Source organism: Somniosus microcephalus, chromosome 4, assembly GCF_052327205.1.
Source record: "Somniosus microcephalus isolate GS21.2 chromosome 4, FLI_Smic_1.0, whole genome shotgun sequence".
Taxonomy (NCBI): Eukaryota; Metazoa; Chordata; class Chondrichthyes; order Squaliformes; family Somniosidae; genus Somniosus; species Somniosus microcephalus.
The window spans coordinates 89,616,176-89,640,424 of record NC_140990.1 but is presented as its reverse complement, the minus strand read 5'-3'; the positions used below and the strand labels follow the sequence as shown (position 1 = coordinate 89,640,424).

General features: G+C 49.7%; 1 protein-coding gene and 1 pseudogene across 2 annotated transcripts; both read left to right on the top strand.

Annotated features, from left to right (window-relative positions):
* The first annotated feature begins 1,375 nt into the window (after positions 1-1,375).
* Positions 1,376-19,714, top strand: LOC147119489 (uncharacterized). 2 transcript variants are annotated; one of them, XM_085985075.1, is made up of 4 exons: positions 1,376-1,461; positions 4,041-5,113; positions 5,175-5,603; positions 13,761-19,714. In XM_085985075.1, exons 2-4 carry the CDS (start codon positions 4,144-4,146, stop codon positions 14,324-14,326), a joined length of 1,965 nt encoding a protein of 654 aa, XP_085841201.1. In that variant the 5' UTR covers positions 1,376-1,461; positions 4,041-4,143; the 3' UTR covers positions 14,327-19,714. The 2 variants fall into 2 exon arrangements, with proteins under 2 accessions (XP_085841201.1, XP_085841200.1); XM_085985074.1 differs by lacking the exons at positions 1,376-1,461; positions 4,041-5,113; positions 5,175-5,603 and adding an exon at positions 10,292-10,407 and having other exon boundaries at positions 13,387-19,714.
* LOC147119488 (uncharacterized) lies at positions 16,043-23,754 on the top strand (annotated as a pseudogene).
* The last annotated feature ends 495 nt before the right edge of the window (positions 23,755-24,249 follow it).

Genomic DNA, 24,249 nt, shown 5'->3' with positions numbered 1-24,249 from the left:
GTAAGGACTCTATTCCATTCTCCCAGTTTCTCCATCTCCGCCGTATCTGCTCCGACGATGCCACCTTCCACACCAGTGCTTCTGACATGTCTTCCTTTTTCCGCAACCGAGGATTCCCCTCTACCGTGGTCGACACTGCCCTCGACCGTGTCCGTTCTATCTCCCGCACTTCTGCCCTCACCCCTGCCCCTCCCTCCCGGAACCACGATAGGGTTCCCCTTGTCCTCACCTTTCACCCCACCAGCCTCCACATTCAACGGATCATCCTCCGCCATTTCCGCTACCTCCAAAGTGATCCCACCACCAAACACATCTTCCCCTCCCCTCCCCTTTCAGCATTCCGTAGGGACCGCTCCCTCCGAGACACCCTAGTCCACTCCTCTATCACCCCCAACAGCCCTTCCCCTTCGCCTGGCACCTTCCCGTGCAAACGCAGGAGATGCAACACCTGCCCCTATACCTCCCCCCTTCCCACTGTCCAGGGCCCCAAACACCCCTTTCAGGTGAAACAGTGATTTACTTGTACTTCTTGCAATCTAGTATACTGTATTCGCTGCTCACGATGCGGTCTCCTCTATACTGGGGAGACCAAATGCAGATTGGGTGACCGCTTTGCGGAACACCTCCGTTCAGTCCGTAAGGATGACCCTTAGCTTCCGGTCGCCTGTCATTTTAATTCACCGCTCCATTCCCACTCGGACCTCACCGTCCTTGGCCTCTTGTATTGTTCCACGGAAGCTCAACGTAAACTCGAGGAACAGCAACTCATCTTCCGACTAGGCACTTTGCAGCCTTCCGGACTCAATATCGAGTTCAACAATTTCAGATCATAACTTCGGCCCCTATTACTTTTTTACTTATAATTTTTTCCACCCCTTTGTTTTGGGTCCTCCTTCCACCCCTTTCCTTTTGTTTCTCTCTCTCACCTGGCAGCTGTCTCTTACACTTCACACCTAATCTCAGCTGCCTTTTGTCTCCACGGGCCTATTACCATCTCATCTGCCTTCGAATACCTTTTATTGTCTCTTTTGTTCGATCGCAGCCTTGCCTTCGATCTATTTTCTTTTCTTTCCAGTTTTGAAGAAGGGTTTCGACCCGAAACGGCAACTCAAATTTCTCTCCACTGCCTGACCTGCTGAGTTTTTCCAGCATTTTCCGTTATTTCTGTGCTGTGCTGACTGAGCTGCTCTCACCTGGGGACAGCGCGTCACAATCGGCCCCAGCGCACCTGAGCTGCTCACCAGGTCCCGCCCCCTTGCTGCGCCGCCATTGGTTGGAGGACCGGCCGCCTGCACGGTCCTCCACTCCCGCCCCACTCTTTCTATTGGTCCGAGTCACCGTCGGTCAGACCGAGCCCTGGGGTCACGTGCTCCAGTTCACTCCGCCCCCTCGCCACCCCGAGTGATGGCGCGGCTGAATCCGCTCCATTCGGTGTCCTTGGAGCTTCCGCCCGACTCTCGGGTTTGTATTTTATTTTATTCTCTCCCCGCCCCCACCTCGAGTTAAATCGGTTCTGGAAACTCACTTTCTCTCGGTGATGCGGCCTCAACGGCCGACCTTTCCCAGGAGACCTCGCGCGGCGACCGAGCCCAGTGCGCAGGTGCAGGTGTGGCCGGTTTGTGGGACTCTGCGCATGCGCGGGTCCCCGGCCATTTAAAGGGCCATTGTCTCTGAGGCTCACTCCAGGAACACGTTTGCAGAATCGTTGTGGAATACAAAGATAAACCCCGGCTCCTATTCTCCACTGCAAACCGTCTTCTAAAACCCCTCTCCCCGTCTCCTCCACCCTCACCTCCGACAACAAGTGTCAGGAGCTCATGCACTTCTTTCTCTCTAAGATTGAGACCACCCATTTAGCTGCCTCTGTCACTTCGTTTCCTTCCCCGAGACCACCGGGCCAAACTTCCTCTAAGGTTCCCCCACCCCCGCCCAGCCCTAACCCTGAACTCGCACCTTTCTCCAGTTTCTCGTACTAGCAAAATACTTCAGATGCTGGAAATCCGAAATAACAACAGAAAATGCTGGAAAAACTCAGCAGGCCAGGCAACATCCGTGGAGAGAAATTAGAGTCAACGTTTTGGGTCAAAACCCTTTATCAAGGGTTTGATAAAGGGTTTTGACCCGAAACGTTGACTCTAATTTCTCTCCATGGATGTTGCCTGGCCTGCTGAGTTTTTCCAGCATTTTCTGTTATTTCTCCAGTTTCTCTCCGATTTCCTCTCATGACTCTCCGCACTCATCTTGTCCATGACACCCACTTCCTGCTCCCTCGACCCTATTCCCACCAAACTGCTGACCACCCAATTTCCTTTTCTGGCTCCCATGTTAGCTGATATTGTTAACGGTTCTCTCTCCTCAGGTACTGTCCCCCTCTCCCTCAAATCTGCCGTCATCACCCCTCTCAAAAAAACAACCCGTGACCCCTCCATCCTTGCAAACTACCGCCCCATCTCCAACCTCCCTTTCCTCTCCAAAGTCCTTCAACATGTTGTCGCCTCCCAAGTCCGTGCCCATCTTTCCCGAAACTCCATGTTTGAATCCCTCCAATCAGGTTTCCGCCCCTGCCACAGTACCGAAACGGCTCTCATCAAAGTCACAAATGACATCCTTTGTGACTGTGACAAAGGTAAATTATCCCTCCTCATCCTTCTTGACTTGTCTGCGGCCTTTGACACGGTTGACCATTCCATCCTCCTCCAACGCCTCTCCACCGTCGTCCAGCTGGGTGGGACTGCACTTGCCTGGTTCCATTCTTATCTATCTAATCATAGTCAGAGAATCACTTGCAACGGCTTCTCTTCCCGCTCCCGCATCATTACCTTTGGTGTCCCCCAAGGATCTATCCTTGGCCCCCTCCTATTTCTCATCAACATGTTGCCCCTTGGTGACATCATCTGAAAACACAGCGTCAGTTTCCACATGCACGCCGATGACACCCAGCTCTACCTCACCACCACTTCTCTGGACCTCTCCACGGTCTCTAAATTGTCAGAGATCCAGTTCTGGATGAGCAGAAATTTTCTACAATTAAATATTGGGAAGACCGAAGACATTGTTTTCGGTCCCTGCCAGGAACTCCGTTCCCTGGCCACTGCATCCATCCCTCTCCCTAATATCTGTCTGAGGCTGAACCACACTGTTTGTAACCTTGGTGTCATATTTGACCCTGAACTGAGCTTCCGACGAAATATCCACGGCATAACAAAGACCGCCTACTTCCACCTCCGTTACATTGCCCGTCTCCACCCTTGCCTCAGCTCATCCGCTGCTGAAACCCTCACCCATGCCTTTGTTACCTGTAGACTTGACTATTCCAATGCACTCCTGGCTGGCCTCCCACATTCTACCCTGCATAAACTTGAGGTCATCCAAAACTCAGCTGCCCGTGTCCTAACTTGCACCAAGTCCCGTTCACCCATCACCCCTGTGCTCGCTGACCTACATTGGCTCCCAGTTAAGCAACACCTTGATTTCAAAATTTTTATCGTTGTTTTCAAATCCGTCCATGACCTCGCCCCTCCCTATCTCTGTAATCTCCTCCAGCCCCACAACCAACCCCCCCCCCGATATTTCTGCGCTCCTCTATTTCTGCCCTCTTGAGCAGCCACGATTTTAATCGCTCCACCATTGGCGGCCGTGCCTTCCGCTGTCGAGGCCCTCAGCTCTGGAATTCCCTCCCTAAACCTCTCCGCCTCTCTACCTCTTTTTCCTCCTTTAAGACGCTCCTTAACACCTACCTCTCTGACCAAGCTTTTGGTCACCTGCCCTAATTTCTGCTTATGTGGCTTGGTGTCAAATTGTTTGTCTTAAAATACTCCTGTGCAGTGCCCTGGGACGTTTTACTACGTTAAAGGTGCTATATGAATACAAGTTGTTGTTGTTGTTAAAGGGACAGTGACATTGTGATAGATCGTGATTTCAGTACAGAGAGCAGGGAGCGCGATTTTGGGCGGAACAAAAAGAAACTAAGATTGAAAATTGTGTTTTGTGAAATTCTCTCCTGCACTTCCAGTAATCACTGATGTTAACTTGTTTTACAGGGTGTTACATGTAGAGGATGTGCAGAAGGGAAGCTTAAGGCAAAGGTCACGTCAAGCCCTGACAGAGTCACTCGATTCATCAGGACCTGAATATCCTCGGCACATGGAAGGGGAAAGCAGCAGTCAGAGGGCGGGCAAACCGTCCGCGTGTTCCCTGTGTGGACGCTCCTTCAGCCCATCGTCCAGCCTGGGGAGACACAAGTGCAGCCGCACTGTGGAGAGACCCTGTCAATGTGGGGGCTGCGGGAAGAGAGTAAATTCTGCATCTCAGCTGAAAACTCAGCAGCACAGTTGCTCCGGAAAATGGCCGTTCATCTGCTCCGTGTGCGGGAAGGGATTTAATCACTCGGGGAAACTGCTGAGACACCAGCGAGTTCACACCGGGGAGAGGCCGTTTGCCTGCTCTCACTGTGAGAAGAGGTTTACCCAGTCTTGCAATCTGTTGTCACATGAGCGGGTTCATAGCGAGGAAAGACCTTTTCAATGCTCTGACTGTGAGCAGAGCTTTAAAAGGACCAGCGACCTGATGCAGCACCAGCGAGTTCACACCGGGGAGCGGCCGTTCACCTGCTCTCACTGCGGGAAACGATTCACTCAGTCATCCGCCCTGCTGGTACACCAGCGAGTTCACACCGGGGAGAGGCCCTTCACCTGCTCCATGTGTGGGAAAGGATTCATTCAGTCATCCACCCTGGTGATACACCAGCGAGCTCACACTGAGGAGAGGCCGTTCACCTGCTCCGTGTGTGGGAAGGGATTCCTTCAGTCATCCGCCCTGCTGGTACACCAGCAGATTCACACTGGGGAGAGGCCGTTCTCCTGCTCCGTGTGTGGGAGGGCATTCACTCGTTCATCCGCTCTGCGGGTGCACCAGCGTGTTCACACTGACGAGAGACCCTTTAAATGCCCCGACTGCCAGAAGAGCTTCAAAAGCACCGAGGAGCTGAAGATGCACCAACGCGTTCACACCGGGGAGAGGCCGTTCAGCTGCTCTCACTGCGGGAAGAGGTTTGGGAGCTCATCGAACCTGGTGAGGCACCAGCGAGTTCACAGTGAGGAGAGACCGTTTAAATGTTCCGACAGCGAGAAGAGCTTCCAAAGCTCCAAAGACCATTGATGAGAGCCTGTTCAAAAGTTCTCACTGCGGTAAGACGTTTACGCAATCATCAGACCTGCTGAGACATGAGCACATCCACACTGGGGAGCAGCCGTTCCCCTGCTCCCTGAGTGAACATAGATTCACTAGTCCATCTGACCTGCTGAGACACCAGCGAGTTCACACCGGGGAGAGGCCGTTCCCCTGCTCAGTGTGTGAACAGCGATTCACCAGTCCATCTGACCTGCTGAGACACCAGCGAGTTCACACTGGGGAGAGGCCGTTCCCCTGCTCCCTGAGTGAACAGCGATTCACCAGTCCACCTGACCTGCTGAGACACCAGCGAGTTCACACTGGGGAGAGGCTGTTCCCCTGTTCCCTGAGTGAACAGCGATTCACCAGTCCATCTGACCTGCTGAGATACCAGCGAGTTCACACTGGGGAGAGGCCGTTACCCTGCTCAGTGTGTGAACAGCGATTCACCTGCTGAGATACCAGCGAGTTCACACTGGGGAGAGGCCGTTCCCCTGCTCAGTGTGTGAACAGCGATTCACCTGCTGAGACACCAGCGAGTTTACACTTCACTGCAGTGGTCTGATTCTGCTATTAATCACATCCATGACTGATCCATGTTAATTATGGTAATGGGATGGCAGTGTTTGTTGATGCTGATAATAATCCCGAATAATTAGGCTGGAGTTTAATATTCTGTATATACGTCTGTTGGAAAATAAATGTTCCTTTTATGTCGGGTTTAGCACTAAACAACGAGAAGGTGGCTAACACAAGCATCATGGGTAAGTGAAGTTAGTCTGAGGTCGAACATGCAGCCAGTCTCGTGGCCCGACAAGTGTTTCGCTGACACAAAAGCCTCGGGAAAACATGTTTTTGAGCAAAGCGGCTAGAAGAGGAAGATCAGGTGAAGACAGTGGAGGCAGAGAGGTGGTAGAAGACACTGGAGAAAGAAAGGAGTGAACACTGCAGCCTTGAGATGGTGGAGATCAGAGCGGGGTCTCTGCAGCAGCTGTGGCTCTACTCCTGTGTTCTCATGTGCAATGACCCGAGTTAATCACAACAACGATTATATAAAGGTGGGGGGCAGTTAAGGGGAGCAGTTTTGCGGATGACACCAAATTGGGGGGGGGAGATAGTCAACACTGAGGATGACAGCAACAAATTACAAGAGGACATTAATAAACTTGCAGAACGTGCATATAATTGGCAAATGATTTGAAATGATAAGTGTGAGGTATTACATTTTGGTAAGAAAAATAAGGAGGTCACATATAATGTGGAAAATAAGAATCTAAATGGGGTAGAACATAAGAACATAAGAAATAGGAGCAGGAGTAGGCCAATCGGCCCCTCGAGCCTGCTCCACCATTCAATAAGATCATGGCTGATCTGATCCTAACTGCCAATCCACTATCACTGAACCATCTCCTGAATCTAACAGAATTAGACATACGAAATAGGAGCAGGATCAGGCTACATGGCCCCTGGGCCCGCTCCGCTACCCACAGGGCCATGACCGATCCGAACCTAGACTCATGTCCAAATTCCTGCCCGCTCCCCGTAACCCTTTATTCCCTTTACTTCTAAGAAACTGTCTATTTCTGTTTTAAATTTATGTAATGATGTAGCTTCTACAGCTTTTTGGGGCAGCATATTCCATGGACCTACCACCCTCTGAGTGAAGTAGTTCCGCCTCATCTCAGTTTTGAAAGAGCAGCCCCTTATTCTAAGACTATGCCCCCTAGTTCTAGTTTCACCCATCATCTGGAACATCTTCCCCGCATCCACCCGATCCAACCCCTTCACAATCTTATATGTTTCAATAAGATCGCCTCTCATTCTTCTGAACTCCAATGAGTAGAGTCCCAATCTACTCAACCTCTCCTCATATGTCCATCCCCTCATCCCCGGGATTAACCGAGTGAACCTTCTTTGTACTGACTCGAGAGCGAGTATGTCTTTTCTTAAGTATGGACACCAAAACTGTACGCAGTATTCCAGGTGCGGTCTCACCAATACCTTGTACAACTGAAGCAATACCTCCCTATTTTTATATTCTATCCCCCTAGCAATGAAAGCCAACATTCCATTGGCGAAGAGCAAAGGGATCTCAAAGTATCAGTACACAAATCACTAATCACAGGTTAATAAGGCCATAAGAAAAGCAAACCTAGAACTAGGGTTTATTTCTAGAGGGATAGAATTGAAAAGTAGAGAAGTTATGCTAAATTTGTATTGAACCTTCATTAGACCACACTTGGAGTACTGTGTACAATTCTGGTCGCCGTATTATAAAAAGGATATAGAGGCATAGAGAGGGTGCAAAATGATTTACAAGAATGGTACCAGAAATGCAAGGTTATACCTATCGAAAGGATGAACAGGTTGGGTCTTTTTCTCTTGAAAAGAGGTGAGGGGTGAGCTAATAGAGATCTTTAAAATTATGAAAAAAGGTGGTAGAGAGAAAACGGGGAATTATAGACCAGTAAGCCTGACATCGGTAGTGGGGAAAATGCTAGAGTCCATTATAAAAGATGTAATAGCAGAGCACTTGCAAAACAGTGACAGGATCGGACAAAGTCAACATGGATTTACAAAAGGTAAATTGTGCTTGACTAATTACTGGAATTTTTTGAGGATGTAACTGGTAGAACTGATAAGGTAGAACCAGTAGATGTGGTCTATTTGGACTTTCAGAAGGCTTTCGATAAGGTCCCGCATAAGAGATTAGCGTGTAAAGTTAAGGCACATGGGATTGGGGGCAAGGTACTGACTTGGATAGAGAACTGGTTGGCAGACAGGAAGCAAAGAGTTGGAATAAACGGGTCTTTTTCCGAGTGGCAGGCAGTGACTAGTGGGGTACTGCAGGGATCGGTCCTAGGACCCCAGCTATTCACAATATATATTAATGATCTAGACAAGGGAACTAGATGTAATATCTTCAAGTTTGCAGACGACACAAAGCTGGGTGGGCGTGGGTGCTGTGAGGAGGATGCCGAGAAACTCCAGTATGATTTGGACAGGTTGGGTGATTGGGCAGATGCATGGCAGATGCAGTATAATGTGGATAAATGTGAGGTTATCCACTTTGGTGGCAAAAACAGGAAGGCAGATTATTATCTGAACGGCAATAGATTGGGAGAAGGGGAAGTGCAACGAGACCTGGGTGTCCTTGTGCACCAGTCGCTGAAGGTAAGCATGCAGGTGCAGCAGGCGGTTAAGATGCAAATGGTATGTTGGCTTTCGTAGCGAGAGGGCTTGAGTACAGGAACAAGGATGTCTTGCTGCGGTTGTACAGGGCCTTGGTGAGACCACACCTTGAGTATTGTGTGCAGTTTTGGTTGCTTTATCTGAGGAACGATGTTCTTGCCATGGAGGGAGTGCAGTGAAGATTCACCAGACTAATACCTGGGATGGCAGGAATGACGTATGAGGAGAGATTGATTGGGTCGATTAGGCTTATATTCGCTAGAGTTTAGAAGAATGAGATGGGATCTCATTGAAACTTATAAAATTCTAACAGGACTAGACAGACTAGATGCAGAAAGGATGTTCCCGATGACGGGGGAGTCCAGAACCAGGGGTCATAGTCTAAGGATAAGGGGTAAGCCATTTAGGACAGAGATGTGGAGGAATTTCTTCACCCAGAGAGTGGTGAACCTGTGGAATTCTCTACCACAGAAGGCAGTTGAGGCCAATTCATTAAATATATTCAAGAAGGAGTTGGATATATTTCTTGAGGCTAAAGGGATCGAGGGATATGGGGAGAAGGCAGGGACAGGGTACTGAATTTGGATAATCAGCCATGACCTCATTGAATGGCGGAGCAGGCTCGAGGGGCCGAATGGCCTACTCCTGCTCCTAGCTTCTATGTTTCTATGTCTTGATAGAGTGGATACAGAGAGAATGTTTCCACTTGTGGGGAAGAGCTAAACTAGAGGCCATCAATATAAGATAGTCACCAAGAAACCCAATAGGGAATTCAGAAGGAACTTCTTTACCCAGAGAGTGGTGAGAATGTGGAACTCACTACCACAGGGAGTGGTTGAAGCGAATAGTATCGATGCATTTAAGGGGCGGTTAGATAAGCGCATGAGGGAGAAGGGAATAGAGGGTAGAGTTAGATGAGGAAAGACGGGAGGAGGCTCGAGTGGAGCATAAACGCTGGTATGGACTGGTTGGGACAAAGGGCCGGTTTCTGTGTCATATATCCTGTAATTAGTCAACCATCACTTCGGGAGAATGGGGCTCAGCCGAGGTTCCCCGAGTGGTGAGGGTGTGATCACTGACGGCTTGTGGTAGAGCAGGTGTCCTAGGATGGATGTCCAGCTCAGAATCTGATGCTTGGTTAAGTTCGTGTGGACTTTGGACTAATAAAGTTATACACCCAACTGGAGTGCCTGTGTGAGTTTGTTGAATCGATAGACGTGCCACCTGGTGAGCGCGATAACGTCAAATCAGTCAGCGCTAAGAAAGAAAAAGAGCACCTTTCATGACCACAGGACGTCCTAAAGTGCTTTACAGCCACTGAACTACTTTAGAAGTGTTGTAATGTAGGAAAGTGACAATTTGTGCGCACAGCAAACTCCCACAAACAGCAATCATCTGTTATTTAGTGGTATTGGTTGAGGGATTAATATTGGCCCAGGACCCCTGCTCTTATTGGGCCTGAAATTTGCGCTCCCGATGACGGTGAACTGACAGCGTTCGCCGTCATTCCACCTTTGAAACTTAGGAGCCACCTGGTGAGCGTAATAACCTCAAATCAATCAGCGTTAAGAAAGAAAAATGTTGTGCAGTGCTGACTGCGGCCCCTCCCAGATTCCAGCCCCAGCTCTGTGCTGACTGCGGCCCCTCTCTCAGATTCCAGCCCCAGCCCTGTGCTGACTGCGGCCCCTCTCCCAGATTCCAGCCCCAGCCCTGTGCTGACTGCGGCCACTCTCCCAGATTCCAGCCCCAGCTCTGTGCTGACTGAGCTGCTCTCACCTGGGGACAGCGCATCACAATCGGCCCCAGCGCACCTGAGCTGCTCACCAGGTCCCGCCCCCTTGCTGCGCCGCCATTGGCTGGAGGACCGGCCGCCTGTACGGTCCTCCAGCCCCGCCTCGCTCTTCCTATTGGTCCGAGCCCCCCGTCGGTCAGACCGAGCCCCGGGGTCACGTGCTCCAGTTCACTCCGCCCCCTGGCCACCCCGAGTGATGGGTGCGGCTGAATCTGCTCCATTCTGTGACCTTGGAGCTCCCGCTCGACTATCGGGTTTGTATTTTATTTTATTCTCTCTCCACCCCACCTCGAGTTAAATCGGTTCTGGAAACTCACTTTGTGTCGGTGATTCGGCCTGAACGGCCGACCTTTCCCAGGAGACCGCGCGCGGCGACCGAGCCCAGTGCGCAGGCACAGGAATGGCCGGTTTGTGGGACTCTGCGCATGCGCGGGTCCCCGGCCGTTTAAAGGGCCATTGTCTCTGTGAGGCTCACTCCAGGAACACGATTGCAGAATCGTTGTGGAATACAAAGATAAACCCCGGCTCCTATTCTCCACTGCAAACCGTCTTCTAAAACCCCTCTCTCCATCTCCTCCACCCTCACCTCCGACAACAAGTGTCAGGAGCTCATGCACTTCTTTCTAAGATTGAGACCATCCATTTAGCTGCCTCTGTCACTTCCTTCCCCTAGACCACCTTGATAAAGGGATTTGACCCGAAACTTTGACTCTGTTTTCTCTCCGCAGATGTTGCCTAGCCTGCTGAGTTTTTCCAGCATTTTCTGTTGTTATTTCGGACGTCCAGCATCTGCAGTATTTTGCTATCAGGCCAAACTTCCTCTAAGGTTCCCCCACCCCCGCCCAGCCCTAACCCTGAACTCGCATCTTTCTCCAGTTTCTCTCCGATTTCCCCTCATGACCTCTCTGCACTCATCTTGTCCATGACACCCACTTCCTGCTCCCTCGACCCTATTCCCACCAAACTGCTGACCACCCAATTTCCTTTTCTGGCTCCCATGTTAGCTGACATTGTTAACAGTTCTCTCTCCTCAGGTATTGTCCCCCTCTCCCTCAAAACTGCTGTCATCACCCCTCTCAAAAAAACAACCCTTGACCCCTCCATCCTTGCAAACTACCGCACATCTCCAACCTCCCTTTCCTCTCCAAAGTCCTTCAACATGTTGTCGCCTCCCAAGTCCGTGCCCATCTTTCCCGGAACTCCATGTTTGAATCCCTCCAATCAGGTTTCCGCCCCTGCCACAGTACCTGTCAATCACCCGGGCAGTGTGAGCTGAGCATGCGCGGACCTTGGCTGCAGCCACTGACACATCAGGTGAGAGAGCTCAGGGCACGGGTTCATGAACCCCGGGGGGACGCGGGCTGCTCACACCCCGAGCTCAGGGAGCGGGTTCATGAACCCCGGGGGGACGCGGGCCGCTCACACCCCGAGCTCAGGGAGCGGGTTCATGAACCCCGGGGGGACGCGGGCCGCTCACACCCCGAGCTCAGGGAGCGGGTTCATGAACCCCGGGGGGACGCGGGCTGCTCACACCCTGAGCTCAGGGAGCGGGTTCATGAACCCCGGGGGGACGCTGGCCGCTCACACCCCGAGCTCAGGGAGCGGGTTCATGAACCCCGGGGGGACGCGGGCCGCTCACACCCCGAGCTCAGGGAGCGGGTTCATGAACCCCGGGGGGACGCGGGCTGCTCACACCCCGAGCTCTGGGAGCGGGTTCATGAACCCCGGGGGGACGCGGGCTGCTCACACCCCGAGCTCAGGGAGCGGGTTCATGAACCCCGGGGGGACGCGGGCCGCTCACACCCCGAGCTCAGGGAGCGGGTTCATGAACCCCGGGGGAACGCAGGCTGCTCACACCCCGAGCTCAGGGAGCGGGTTCATGAACCCCGGGGGGACGCGGGCCGCTCACACCCCGAGCTCAGGGAGCGGGTTCATGAACCCCGGGGGACGCGGGCCGCTCACACCCCGAGCTCAGGGAGCGGGTTCATGAACCCCGGGGGGACGCGGGCCGCTCACACCCCGAGCTCAGGGAGCGGGTTCATGAACCCCGGGGGGACGCGGGCCGCTCACACCCCGAGCTCAGGGAGCGGGTTCATGAACCCCGGGGGGACGCGGGCTGCTCACACCCCGAGCTCAGGGAGCAGGTTCATGAACCCCGGGGGAACGCGGGCCGCTCACACCCCGAGCTCAGGGAGCGGGTTCATGAACCCCGGGGGGACGCGGGCTGCTCACACCCCGAGCTCAGGGAGCAGGTTCATGAACCCCGGGGGGACGCGGGCTGCTCACACCCCGAGCTCAGGGAGCGGGTTCATGAACCCCGGGGGGACGCGGGCTGCTCACACCCCGAGCTCAGGGAGCGGGTTCATGAACCCCGGGGGGACGCGGGCTGCTCACACCCCGAGCTCAGGGAGCGGGTTCATGAACCCCGGGGGGACGCGGGCTGCTCACACCCCGAGCTCAGGGAGCGGGTTCATGAACCCCGGGGGGACGCAGGCTGCTCACACCCCGAGCTCAGGGAGCGGGTTCATGAACCCCGGGGGGACGCGGGCTGCACACACCCCGAGCTCAGGGAGCGGGTTCATGAACCCCGGGGGGACGCGGGCTGCACACACCCCGAGCTCAGGGAGCGGGTTCATGAACCCCGGGGGGACGCGGGCTGTTCACACCCCGAGCTCAGGGAGCGGGTTCATGAACCCCGGGGGGACGCGGGCTGCTCACACCCCGAGCTCAGGGAGCGGGTTCATGAACCCCGGGGGGACGCAGGCTGCTCACACCCCGAGCTCAGGGAGCGGGTTCATGAACCCCGGGGGGACGCGGGCTGCTCACACCCCGAGCTCAGGGAGCGGGTTCATGAACCCCGGGGGGACGCGGGCTGCTCACACCCCGAGCTCAGGGAGCGGGTTAATAAACCCCGGGGGGACGCGGGCTGCTCACACCCCGAGTGCGACCACAGGCCCCATTATTAAAACACTCAACATTATCCGCTTCCCAAACACCCGGGGTGGGCCTCAGGCCCCGAACAAGAGCCTCCGGGCCGGGCCTTTGCCCCGAGCGGGGCGGCAGCAGCGAGGCTTTCTCCCGGTGACAGGCCCGGGTTAACGGCCGCCATCTTGAGAGGCTCAGGGGGCAGCAGGGCGCATGTGCGACCCCCTTGGCCAGGAACCAGGAGTAGAGAATCTTGTCAATTTCTATCCTGGACTCACAGTGATGGCTTTTGTAAACTCCTTTTACAGGCTGTGAGAAGGGCAGCATTTACACACCGCAAACTCAGACCAAACATCACATCAAGATCTGACAGAGTCACTCCATTCATCAGGACCTGAATATCATCGGCCTCTGAATCTGGAAGGAGAAATGTTTGTTCTGTCCGTGCCGAAAAAATTTCAAACATCAGTGTGACTGGAAAAGCATCGAGACACACACACACCTGAGTGAGAGTGTTCCAGTGCACTGATTGTGGAAAGAGCTTCAACCAGTTACACAGCCTGAAAAAACATCGCACCATTCACAGCGGGGAGAAACCGTACACGTGTTCTGTGTGTGGATGAGGCTTCAACCGAGGGACTCGAGGACACCCGCACCATGGAGAAACCATGGAAATGTGGAGACTGTGGGAAGGGATTCAATTACCCATGTGAGCTGGAAACTCATCAACGCATTCACACTGGGGAGAGACCGTTCACCTGCTCCGAGTGTGGGAAGGGATTCACTCAGTCCTCTCACCTCATTGAACACCAACGTGTTCACTCTGATAATAGACCTTTTAAGTGTTCTGACTGTGAGAAGAGCTTTAAAAGCAGAAGTGATCTGCTGAGACACGAACGCACTCACACTGGGGAGAGGCCATTCACCTGCTCCGTGTGTGGGAAAGGATTCTTTAATTCATCCACCCTGATTGACCACCAACGGGTTCACTCTGATAAGAGACCATTTCAATGTTCTGACTGTGAAAAGAGCTTTAAATGCAGAAGGGAACTGCTGACACACCAGCGCATTCACACTGGGGAAAGGCCGTTCACCTGCTCTGTGTGTGGGAAGAGATTCACTCGGTCATCCAACCTGCAGATTCACCAGCGAGTTCACACTGGAGAGAGGCCATTCATATGCTCCGTGTGTGGGATGAGATTCACTTATTCATCCCACCTGCTGAGACACCAGCGAGTTCACAAATGACTGCAGGGGTTGGATTCTGCAGTTTTTGCTGCTGTTAATCACAACCAGGACTGAACCATGTTCATTCTGATAGTTGGGGTTTGTTTCTGCTGATGTTAATAACATCTATAACTGGGCTATAGTTTGATATTCTGGATAAATGTCAATTATATCAGCTTTCTTTTAAACACCATGGGCAGGATTTTCATTGGGCCGTGGAGTCGGGACTGGAGGCGTGTGGGGGTTTAAAATCCTGAAATCGGGGGCCCCGACCCCATCCCGCCCCCAACCCGCCTCCATGCTAGTTTCAAAGGAGGTGGGTACCCGCCCCGCACTGGGACCCGCTTCCCCGAGGTGGGAAGGGGATTAGTGCCAATTAACTGCCTGTTAACAGGTAGTTAACAGGCAGTTTTTAGCCTAATCCCTATTTTCATTGTTGAAATGTGGGATTCCTGATGGCTCCAAACCTCGCCAAGTTAACGAGGCGGGCCGTCGGGATGAAGGGCTTGGAGGGGTCGAGATGTCCGGTGTTCAGGTGAGTGATAGGTGCATGAGTGCAGAGGTAAGTGTGTTTGGTGTGTTTAAAGTGTTTAAAGAAGTTCTACTAACCTTTACTTACCTTTACAGTCTTCCTTCAGGTCTCGGGAGTCCCTCATCTCACCGGCACAGAAAGCAGAATGGCTGCCAGCTGTCAAAATCTGCAGCATTCAGCTTTCTGTTCTGGGGAGATCTCTAAATCATCCTGAGAGGAAGGAATTAACCTGGAGTACAGATTGTCAGTGTTTGACAGCTTCAAACAGCTGTGAATCGCTGATATTTCATCTGTCAAAAGGTCTTAACAGATGAAATTTCAATCTGTGACGTCACCTGTTGCCGGGTGGCCCCTAATTGGCCTGCTGAGCCCGCCGGGCAGGCTCAACAAGGTCAATCAAGTCTAAATTGTGTGGGTTGGCTAGAACTCAATGGAGGCGGGACTACAACCCCAAAAGTTGTAGTCCCGCCTCCTACCCACCTCCTCAATGAAAATCCAGCCCCATGTGTCTAGTCCTTGATATCTTCATGATAAGACGAGCTGATTGAGGACTTGTTATGAAGTGAGAGCAATCTTGGAACTGTGTTCCTAGAACAGATTGCCCGTAATAAAATAGGGGAACTGGAGGCAATAATATGTTGCAAGGAACCAGAAATAGTACGGATTACTGAGTCATGGCTACAGAAAAATCAAGACTGGGATTTAAACATTGCAGGGTATAACATATTTAGAAAAGATACAGAGGGAAAAGGGCAAGGTGGAGTAGCTGTACTTATTAGAGATAACAGAATGGCAGTAGAAAGACAGAAATAGAATCCATGTGAATAGAGATATAAAATAATAAAGGATCAGTCATACTAATAGAGGTAGTGTACAGACCACCTAATAGTGGAAGGGAGGTGGAGGAAGAAACAACCAAACAACGTAAAACACATAGAATAATAATCTAGGGGGATGTCAACTGTCCCAAACCTAATTGGCCAGAAGAGATAGGTAAAGGGGATAAGTGAATGGAGTTCGTACAATGTGTACAGGACTCCTTTCTAACCCAGTATGTAAGAAGCCCAACAAGGGAGGATTTGCTACTTGATCTAGTAATGGGGAATGAACCAGAGCAGATAAGAGAAGTAAAAGTAGGGGAACATCGAGGCAATAGTGACCATAATGTAATATGCTTTAAGATAACAAATGATAATGACACAACCATGACAAAGACCAGGGTAATATAGATTAGAGAAAAGCCGATTTTGAGCAGCTGAGAATAGAACTTGGGAAAATCAAATGGACAATAATAATGGCAAACACTGATGTAGAACAGCAATGGGAAACATTTAAAACGGTGTTCAACAGAGTCCAGGAATAATATATTCCGCTAAAAAAAAGAACAGACTAAACAGTAATGGGTCACCATGAATGAATAAAGACATGAGGGACAAATTGAGGGTACGGAAAGAGGCATACACTAAGTACGTGGACAGCAGGGAGGAGCATGACAAGAGAGAATACAAAGAGATTAGGAGAGAAGTCAAAAAAGCAATTAGGAAGGCAAAGAGGAACTATGAAATTAAATTATCATGGAATCTAAAACAAAATAGTAAAATATTCTACAGACACATAAATAAAAAAAAGGAAAGTTGGGATGGAAATAGGGCCACTAAGGGATGGACAGGATAATCTCACAGGCAAAATGGCAGAAATATTAATTACTTTGCTTCAGTATTTATCATGGAGACAGAGCAGGTGGGCATGACATCGGAAACTGTGATTAACATAGAAACATAGAAGATAGGAGCAGGAGTAGGCCATTCAGCCCCTCGAGCCTGCTCCGCCATTTAATGAGATCATGGCTGATCATCTAAATTCAGTACCCTGTCCCTGCTTTCTCCCCATATCCCTTGAACCCTTTAGCCTCAAGAAATATATCCAACTCCTTCTTGAATATATTTAATGAATTGGCCTCAACTGCCTTCTGTGGTAGAGAATTCCACAGGTTCACCACTCTCTGGGTGAAGAAATTCCTCCTCATTTCAGTCCTAATTAGGGCTTACCCCTTATCCTTAGACTGTGACCCCTTGAAGGCTTCGATTATGAGGTCCAGTTGCATAAACTTGGTTTGTATTCCCCTGAGTTTCGAATACTGAGGGGTGATCTGATCCGGGTATTTAAAATGAGAAAGGGATTCCATAATGTCGAAATAAAAAGTATTTTCTCTGGCAGGCGAGTCCAGAACAAGAGGGCATCACCTTCAAATTAAGGCTCGGCCACCTAGGAGTGAAATCAGGAAGCACTTTTTCACAAAAGGGATGCAAGAAAGATAAATCCGAGTGTGAGAGACTGGGAGCTGTGATTAGAAATGATATAACCGTATTTAAAATAAAAAGAGAACTATGAAGTAAACTAATCAAACTCAAAGAAGATAAATCCCCTGGCTTTCATCCGCGCATCTTAAAAGAATCGAAAGAGATAGCAGAGACACTGTTACACATATTTAATAATTCTTTACGAAAAGGTGTAGTGCCAGAGGACTGGCGGATAGCTAACGTAATACCTATATATTTAAGAAAGGAGATAGAATATGTCCAAGGAACAATAGACCAGTCAGCTTAACATCGGTGGTAGGAAAAATAAAAGAATCCCGTTGAGTCGAATAGTGTAGATGCATTTAAGGGGAGGCTAGATAAGCACATGCGGGAGAAGGGAATAGAGGTTTATGCGGATAGAGTTAGATCAGGAAAGACGGGAGGAGGCTCGTGTGGAGCATAAACGCTGGCATGGACTGGCTGGGCCGAATGGCCTGTTTCTGTGCTGTGTATTCTATGTAATTTTTAAAAGATGGATCTACAAGATGCCCAAGTCTGACAGGGCAGAAGATTCTATTATATCACAAAGTCCACTTCAATCACCCTGGGCAGATTTCCACTATCCTTTCGTGAAAAAGTGCTTCCTGATTTCACTCCTAGGTGGCCGAGCCTTAATTTGAAGGTGATGCCTGATGTAAAAAAGGAGTCTCACACATCAAGGAACTTTAAAGTAAGCTTTAAGCAACTTATAATTATTTTATACTATATACAAGAGCGGTCTTCACCATGCCTCTAGGAGAAGCCCTTTTACCATACTGAGCAGTTCAGTATTTATACTAGTCCAAACACAGGAAGTGACATATGCACAGGAAGTGATGTATGCACAGAGTTCACAGTTCACAGGAAGTGATGTGCACATAACTTCATCCGGAAGTTATTTCTTATTATTACAATGCCCTCTTGTTCTGGACTCGCCTGCCAGAGAAAATACTTTCTATTTCGACATTATGGAATCCCATTCTCATTTTAAATACCCAGATCAGATCACCCCTCAATGTTCGAAACTCAGAGGAATACAAACCAAGTTTATGCAACCTGACCTCATAATTGAAGCCTTCAAGCCCCAGTATCATTCTGGTGAATCCGCACTGCACCCCCTCCAAGGCCAGTCTATCCTTCCTGAGGATCAGTGCCCAGTACTGAACACAGTCCTCCAGATGGGCTCTGACCCAGGCTCTGTACAACTGAAGCATCATTTCCCCCCTTTGTATTCCAGCCCCTCGAGATAAAGGACAACATTCCATTACCATTGTCATTACTTTCTGTATCTGTGCACTGGCTTTTAGTGATTTGTGTACATTGACACCCAAATCCCTCTGCTCCTCCACAGTTTCCAGTCTCTCACACTTGGATTTATCTTTCTTGCATCCAAAGTGGGCGACCTCACATTTCCCCACATTGAACTCCATCTGCCACAGTTTTTTCCACTCACTTAATCTGCCTATGTCCCTTTGTAACATCCTGCTCCCATCTACACATCTTACTGTGCCTCCTAATTTAACATCATCTGGAAACTTGGATACAAAACTCTCTATTCCTCCATCCAAGTCATTGGTGCATATGGTGAAAAGCTGAGGCTCCAGTACAAATCCCCAGGGAACACCACTTGTCACATCCTGTCAATCAGAGTACGTTCCCTTTATCCCTACTCTCTGTCTCCTATCTCCCAACCAATTCCCAACCCATGTCACAAGGTGATTTTCAATTTTGTGCACTTTTATTTTTGTTAATAATCTCTTGTGCTGGACCTTATTAAATGCCTTCTGGAAATCCATATAGACAACATCCATAGACACTCCCATGTGTACCATATTAGAGACCTCAGTAATTCTACTAGGTTAGTCAGACATGACCTACTCTTCACAAATCCATGCTGACTTCCTTTGATCAGCTCGTACTTGTTCAAGTGCTCAATCATTTTGTCTGATAGATTCCAGTAACTTCCTCACAACTGACATTCAACTGACAGGTCTGTATTTTCCTGGTTTTTCCTCCCTCCTTTCCTAAATAATGGAGTAACATTATCAGTTTTCATATCCAAAGGCACAATTCCAGAGTCTGGTGAGCTTTTGGGAGTGACCTCTAAACTTGACCATGACAATGCACCCCTGGCTGGCCTCCCATTTTCTCCCCTCCGTAAACTTGAGGTCATCCAAAACTCGGCTGTCCATGTCCTAACTCGAGGCCCTAAGGTCTGAAATTCCCTTCCTAAACCTCTCCCTCTCCTCCTTAAAAAAACCTACCTCTTTGACCAAGCTTTTGGTCACCTGCCCTAATATCTCATGTGGCTCGATGTCAAAGTTTGTTTGATAATCGCTCCTGTGAAGCGCCTTCGGAGATTTTACTACGTTAACGGTGCTACATAAACACAAGTGGTTGTTGCTGCTGTTAATCACATCCGGGACTGAACCACGTTCATTCTGTTGGGGTTTGTTTCAGCTGATGTTAATAACCCCTATAACTGGGCTGGAGATTAAAATTCTGGATATCTGTTAAATAAATCAGCTTTGTTTCAAACACTCAGTGTGACGAATATTTGATTTCTCTTTGATAAGAAGAGATAATTGATGTCCTGTTACCTATTCTTCCATTTTTGAGCCTTTTCTACTTTAACTCGAAATTATTTCAGTTCTCATACCTTCGGTTACTCTCATGGACAAATCCCAGCTCCCCACTGCATTTCCTTTCTCACTACACTGTGTTATTTCCTGAAATAATCCCTGCTGTCTGTCCTGAATGAATCCATTTCACTACCAAATGTTGCAATGTTTGCTCCACACCACAGGGTTTCATCTGTTTAAAGCCACAACAGAAAGGTCCAGCTTTCTCCTGGAGTTTGAGAGAAATGAGCTTTGAAAATGATGCAGAGTTTCAGCCAATGAGGGAGCTCCGGGCTGAACCCCGCCCCTGACACACTCCGATTGGTTGGAGGACCAATCTAGCCCTGCCCCACTCTTCCTATTGATCCGGAGCTCCTGTCAATCACTCAGGCAGTGGGAGCATGCACGGGCGGCGGTGGCGACTGTGGGTGAGGCAGCAAGAGAGAGATGGGCGGAGGGAGCGGGCTAATAAACCCCGGGGGGATGCGGGCTGCACACACCCCGAGTGCGGCCCCAGGCCCCATTATTAAAACACTCAACATTATCTGCTACACACACACCCGGGGTGGGCCTCAGGCCCCGAACAAGAGCCTCCGGGCCAGGCGTTTGCCCCAAGCAGGGCGGCAGCTGCGGGGCTTTCTCCCGGTGACAGGCCCGGGGTAACGGCCGCCATCTTGAGAGGCTCAGGTGGCAGCAGGGCGCATGCGCGGCCCCCTTGGTCAGGAACCAGGAGGAGAGAATCTTGTCAATTTCTATCCTGGACTCACAGTGATGGCTTTTGTAAACTCCTTTTACAGGCTGTGAGAAGGGCAGCATTTACACACCGCAAACTCAAACCAAACATCACATCAAGATCTGACAGAGTCACTCCATTCATCAGGACCCGAATATCATCGGCCTCTGAATGTGGAAGGAGAAATGTTTGTCTGTTCTGTCTGTGGGAAAAGATTTCAAACATCAGTGTGATTGGAAAAGCACCGAGAAATACACACCCGAGTGAGAGTGTTCCAGTGCACTGACTGTGAAAAGAGCTTTAACCAGTTACACAGCCTGAAAAAACATCGCACCATTCACAGCGGGGAGAAACTGTACACGTGTTCTGTGTGTGGACGAGGCTTCAACTGATCGTCCAACGTGGAGAGACACAAGGACACCCACACCAGGTAGAAACCGTGGAAATGTGGGAACTGTGGGAAGGGATTCAATTATCTATCCCCGCTGGAAACTCATCGACGCAGTCACACCGGCGAGAGTCCGTTCACTTGCCCCGTGTGTGGAAAGGGATTCACTTATTCATCCAGCTTTATTGAACATTAACTTGTTCACTCTGATAAAAGACCATTTAAATGTTTTAACTGTGAGAAGAGCTTTAAACGCAGAAGGGACCTGTTGAGACACCAACGCACACACACTGGGGAGAGAGTGTTCACTTTCTCTGTGTGATGGAAGGGATTCACTGATTCATCCATCCTGCTGATACACCAGTGAGTTCACACTGGAGAGGGATCATTCACCTGCTCCATGTGTGGGAAGGGATTCACTTGTTCATCCGATCTTCTGTGACACCAACGCACTCACACTGGGGAGAGGCCATTCACCTGCTCTGTGTATGGGAAGGGATTCACTTGTTCATCCGATCTTCTGAGACACCAGCGCACTCACACTAGGGAGAGGCCATTCACCTGCTCCGTCTGTGGGAAGGGATTCAGTCAGTCATGCAACCTGCTGGGACACCAGCGAGTTCACGACCGACTGCAGGGGTTGGATTCTGCTGTTATTGCTGCTGTTAATCACATCCAGGACTGAACCATGTTCATTCTGACAGTTGGGCTTTGTTTCTGCTGATGTTAATAACCCCAATAACTGGGCTGGAGTTTAATATTCTGTATAAATGTCAAATAAATCAGCTTTGTTTCAAACACACTTTGTGTTGAGTCTGTGATGTCTCCATGATAAGAGGAGACTAATTGATGTCCTGTTACTGACTGCTCCATTTTTGGGCCGTTTCTCCTTTCTTACTCTGGATTATTTCGGTTTGATCTAATTGGCCTTCTACCATCCTGGGAGTCCCATGATACAACGATAATGGAGTTGTTGACTAATCACAGTGATCAATCTCTATCAATGAGTCTACAACAGACCCAGACATGAGGTGAGGAAAACCCCAGTGGTGGAGAGCTTTAGGAGCCATCGGACCAAAGTCACCTCTTCCTCCCGAGCATTCTACACTGACCACACATCATGTCTCAAATTACTCACACACTGTGTCCCCAAATCTTATTCTACGAATGAAATCGATCAAATTTACATTTGAATGAATCAACACTAACTGCTTCCACCATCTCCCTAGGGAGCCGATCCCATAGATTGACCACTCACTCACTGAAATATTGTTTCTGAAAGGGGATAATTCGACTCTACAATATTTAAGGGGTTATTATAAGCTTGCTGACACTGCCTGAATTCTTGGAACCCAATGTGCAGACAAGAAGCACGTATGCATGAATATCAAGAGGATGTGGGTTGAATAGATAAGGGAGAACCAGTGGATGTGGTGTATTTGGACTTTCAGAAGGCTTTCGATAAGGTCCCACATAAGAGATTAGCGTGCAAAATTAAGGCACATGGGATTGGGGGCAAGGTATTGACTTGGATAGAGAACTGGTTGGTGGACAGAAAGCAAAGAGTTGGAATAAAAGGGTAATTTTCCAAGTGGCAGGCAGTGACTAGTGGGGTACCGCAAGGATTGGTCCTAGGACCCCAGCTGTTCACAATATATATTAATGATCTGGACGAGGGAATTGGATGTAATATCTCCAAATTTGCAGACGACACAAAGCTGGGTGGGAGGGTAAGCTGTGAGGAGGATGCCGTGAAACTCCAGTACGATTTGGACAGATTGGGTGATTGGGCAGAAACATGGCAAGTGCACTATAATGTGGATAAATGTGAGTTTATCCACTTTGGTGGCATAAACAGGAAGGCAGATTATTATTTGAATGGCAATAGATTGGGAGAAGGGGAAGTGCAAAGAGACCTGAGTGTTCTTGTGCACCAGTCGCTGAAGGTAAGCATGCAGGTGCAGCAGGCGGTTAAGAAGGCAAATGGTATGTTGGCCTTCGTAGCAAGAGGGTTCGAGTACAGGAACAAGGATGTCTTGCTACAGTTGTACACGGCCTTGGTGAGACCGCACCTTGAGTATTGTGTGCAGTTTTGGTTGCCTTACCTGAGGAAGGACGTTCTTGCCATGGAAGGAGTGCAGCGAAGATTCACCAGGCTGATACCTGGGATGGCAGGAATGACGTATGAGGAGAGATTGTGTCGATTGGGCTTATACTCACTGGAGTTTAGAAGATTGAGAGGGGATCTCATCAAAACCTATAAAATTCTGTCAGGCCTGGACAGACTAGACGCAGGAAGGATGTTTCTGATGGCCGGGGAGTCCAGAACCAGGGGTCATAGTCTAAGGATAAGGGGTAAGTCATTTAGGACTGAAATGAGGAGGAATTTCTTCACCCAGAGAGTGGTGAACCAGTGGAATTCTCTGCCACAGAGGGCGGTGGAGGCCAGTTCATTAAATATATTCAAGAATGAGTTGGATATATTTCTTAAGGCTAAAGGGATCAAGGGATATGGGGAGAAGGCAGGGACCGGGTACTGAATTTGGATGATCAGCCATGATCTCATTGAATGGCGGAGCAGGCTCGAAGGGCCGAATGGCCTACTCCTGCTCCTATCTTCTATGTTTCTATGTTTCTATGAAATAGCAGACGGGAACAAATTCGCTTTCGATTAGAAAGCACAAATGTCAGCTGTGATAAGAACAGATAAGAACGGATGCAGTAACGACCCAATTAGGTCGATGGAATGTATATAACTGCATAACATGCTTGTAAATATGGAGTCTGAATCTCCAAGAGTGGAAGGACGGGCTCCCACGTGTGCAAAATAAAGACTGTTTACACTCTTGCTCCTGACTTGTGTCGAATATTTTGAAATGTTCCACAACACATTGGTGTAGTCGGCAGGATCTCCAAACGGACGGCAGACATACGTGGGCCACGTGCTAGTCAGAGTGGAAATAGAAGGATATTTCAGATGAATACGTGGCTAGAGGAATGGTGCAAGGGGGAGGGTTTCAAATTCCTGGGACATTGGAACCGGTTCTGGGGGAGGTGGGACCAGTACAAACCGGACGGTTTGCACCTGAGCAGGGCCGGGACCGATGTTCTGGGGGGAGTGTTTGCTAGTGCTCTGGGGGAGGGTTTAAACTAAAATGGCAGGGGGTTGGGAACCTGAGCAGGGGGACAGAGGAAAGGGAAACAAGGATATAAGCAAAAGTCAGGAAGGAGAAAAACAAAAGTGTCAGGCAGAGAAATCAAGAGTTTAAATCAAACATGGCCACAGTAAAGAATAATTCTAAAAGATCTAAGAGCGTTAAAAAAATAAGCC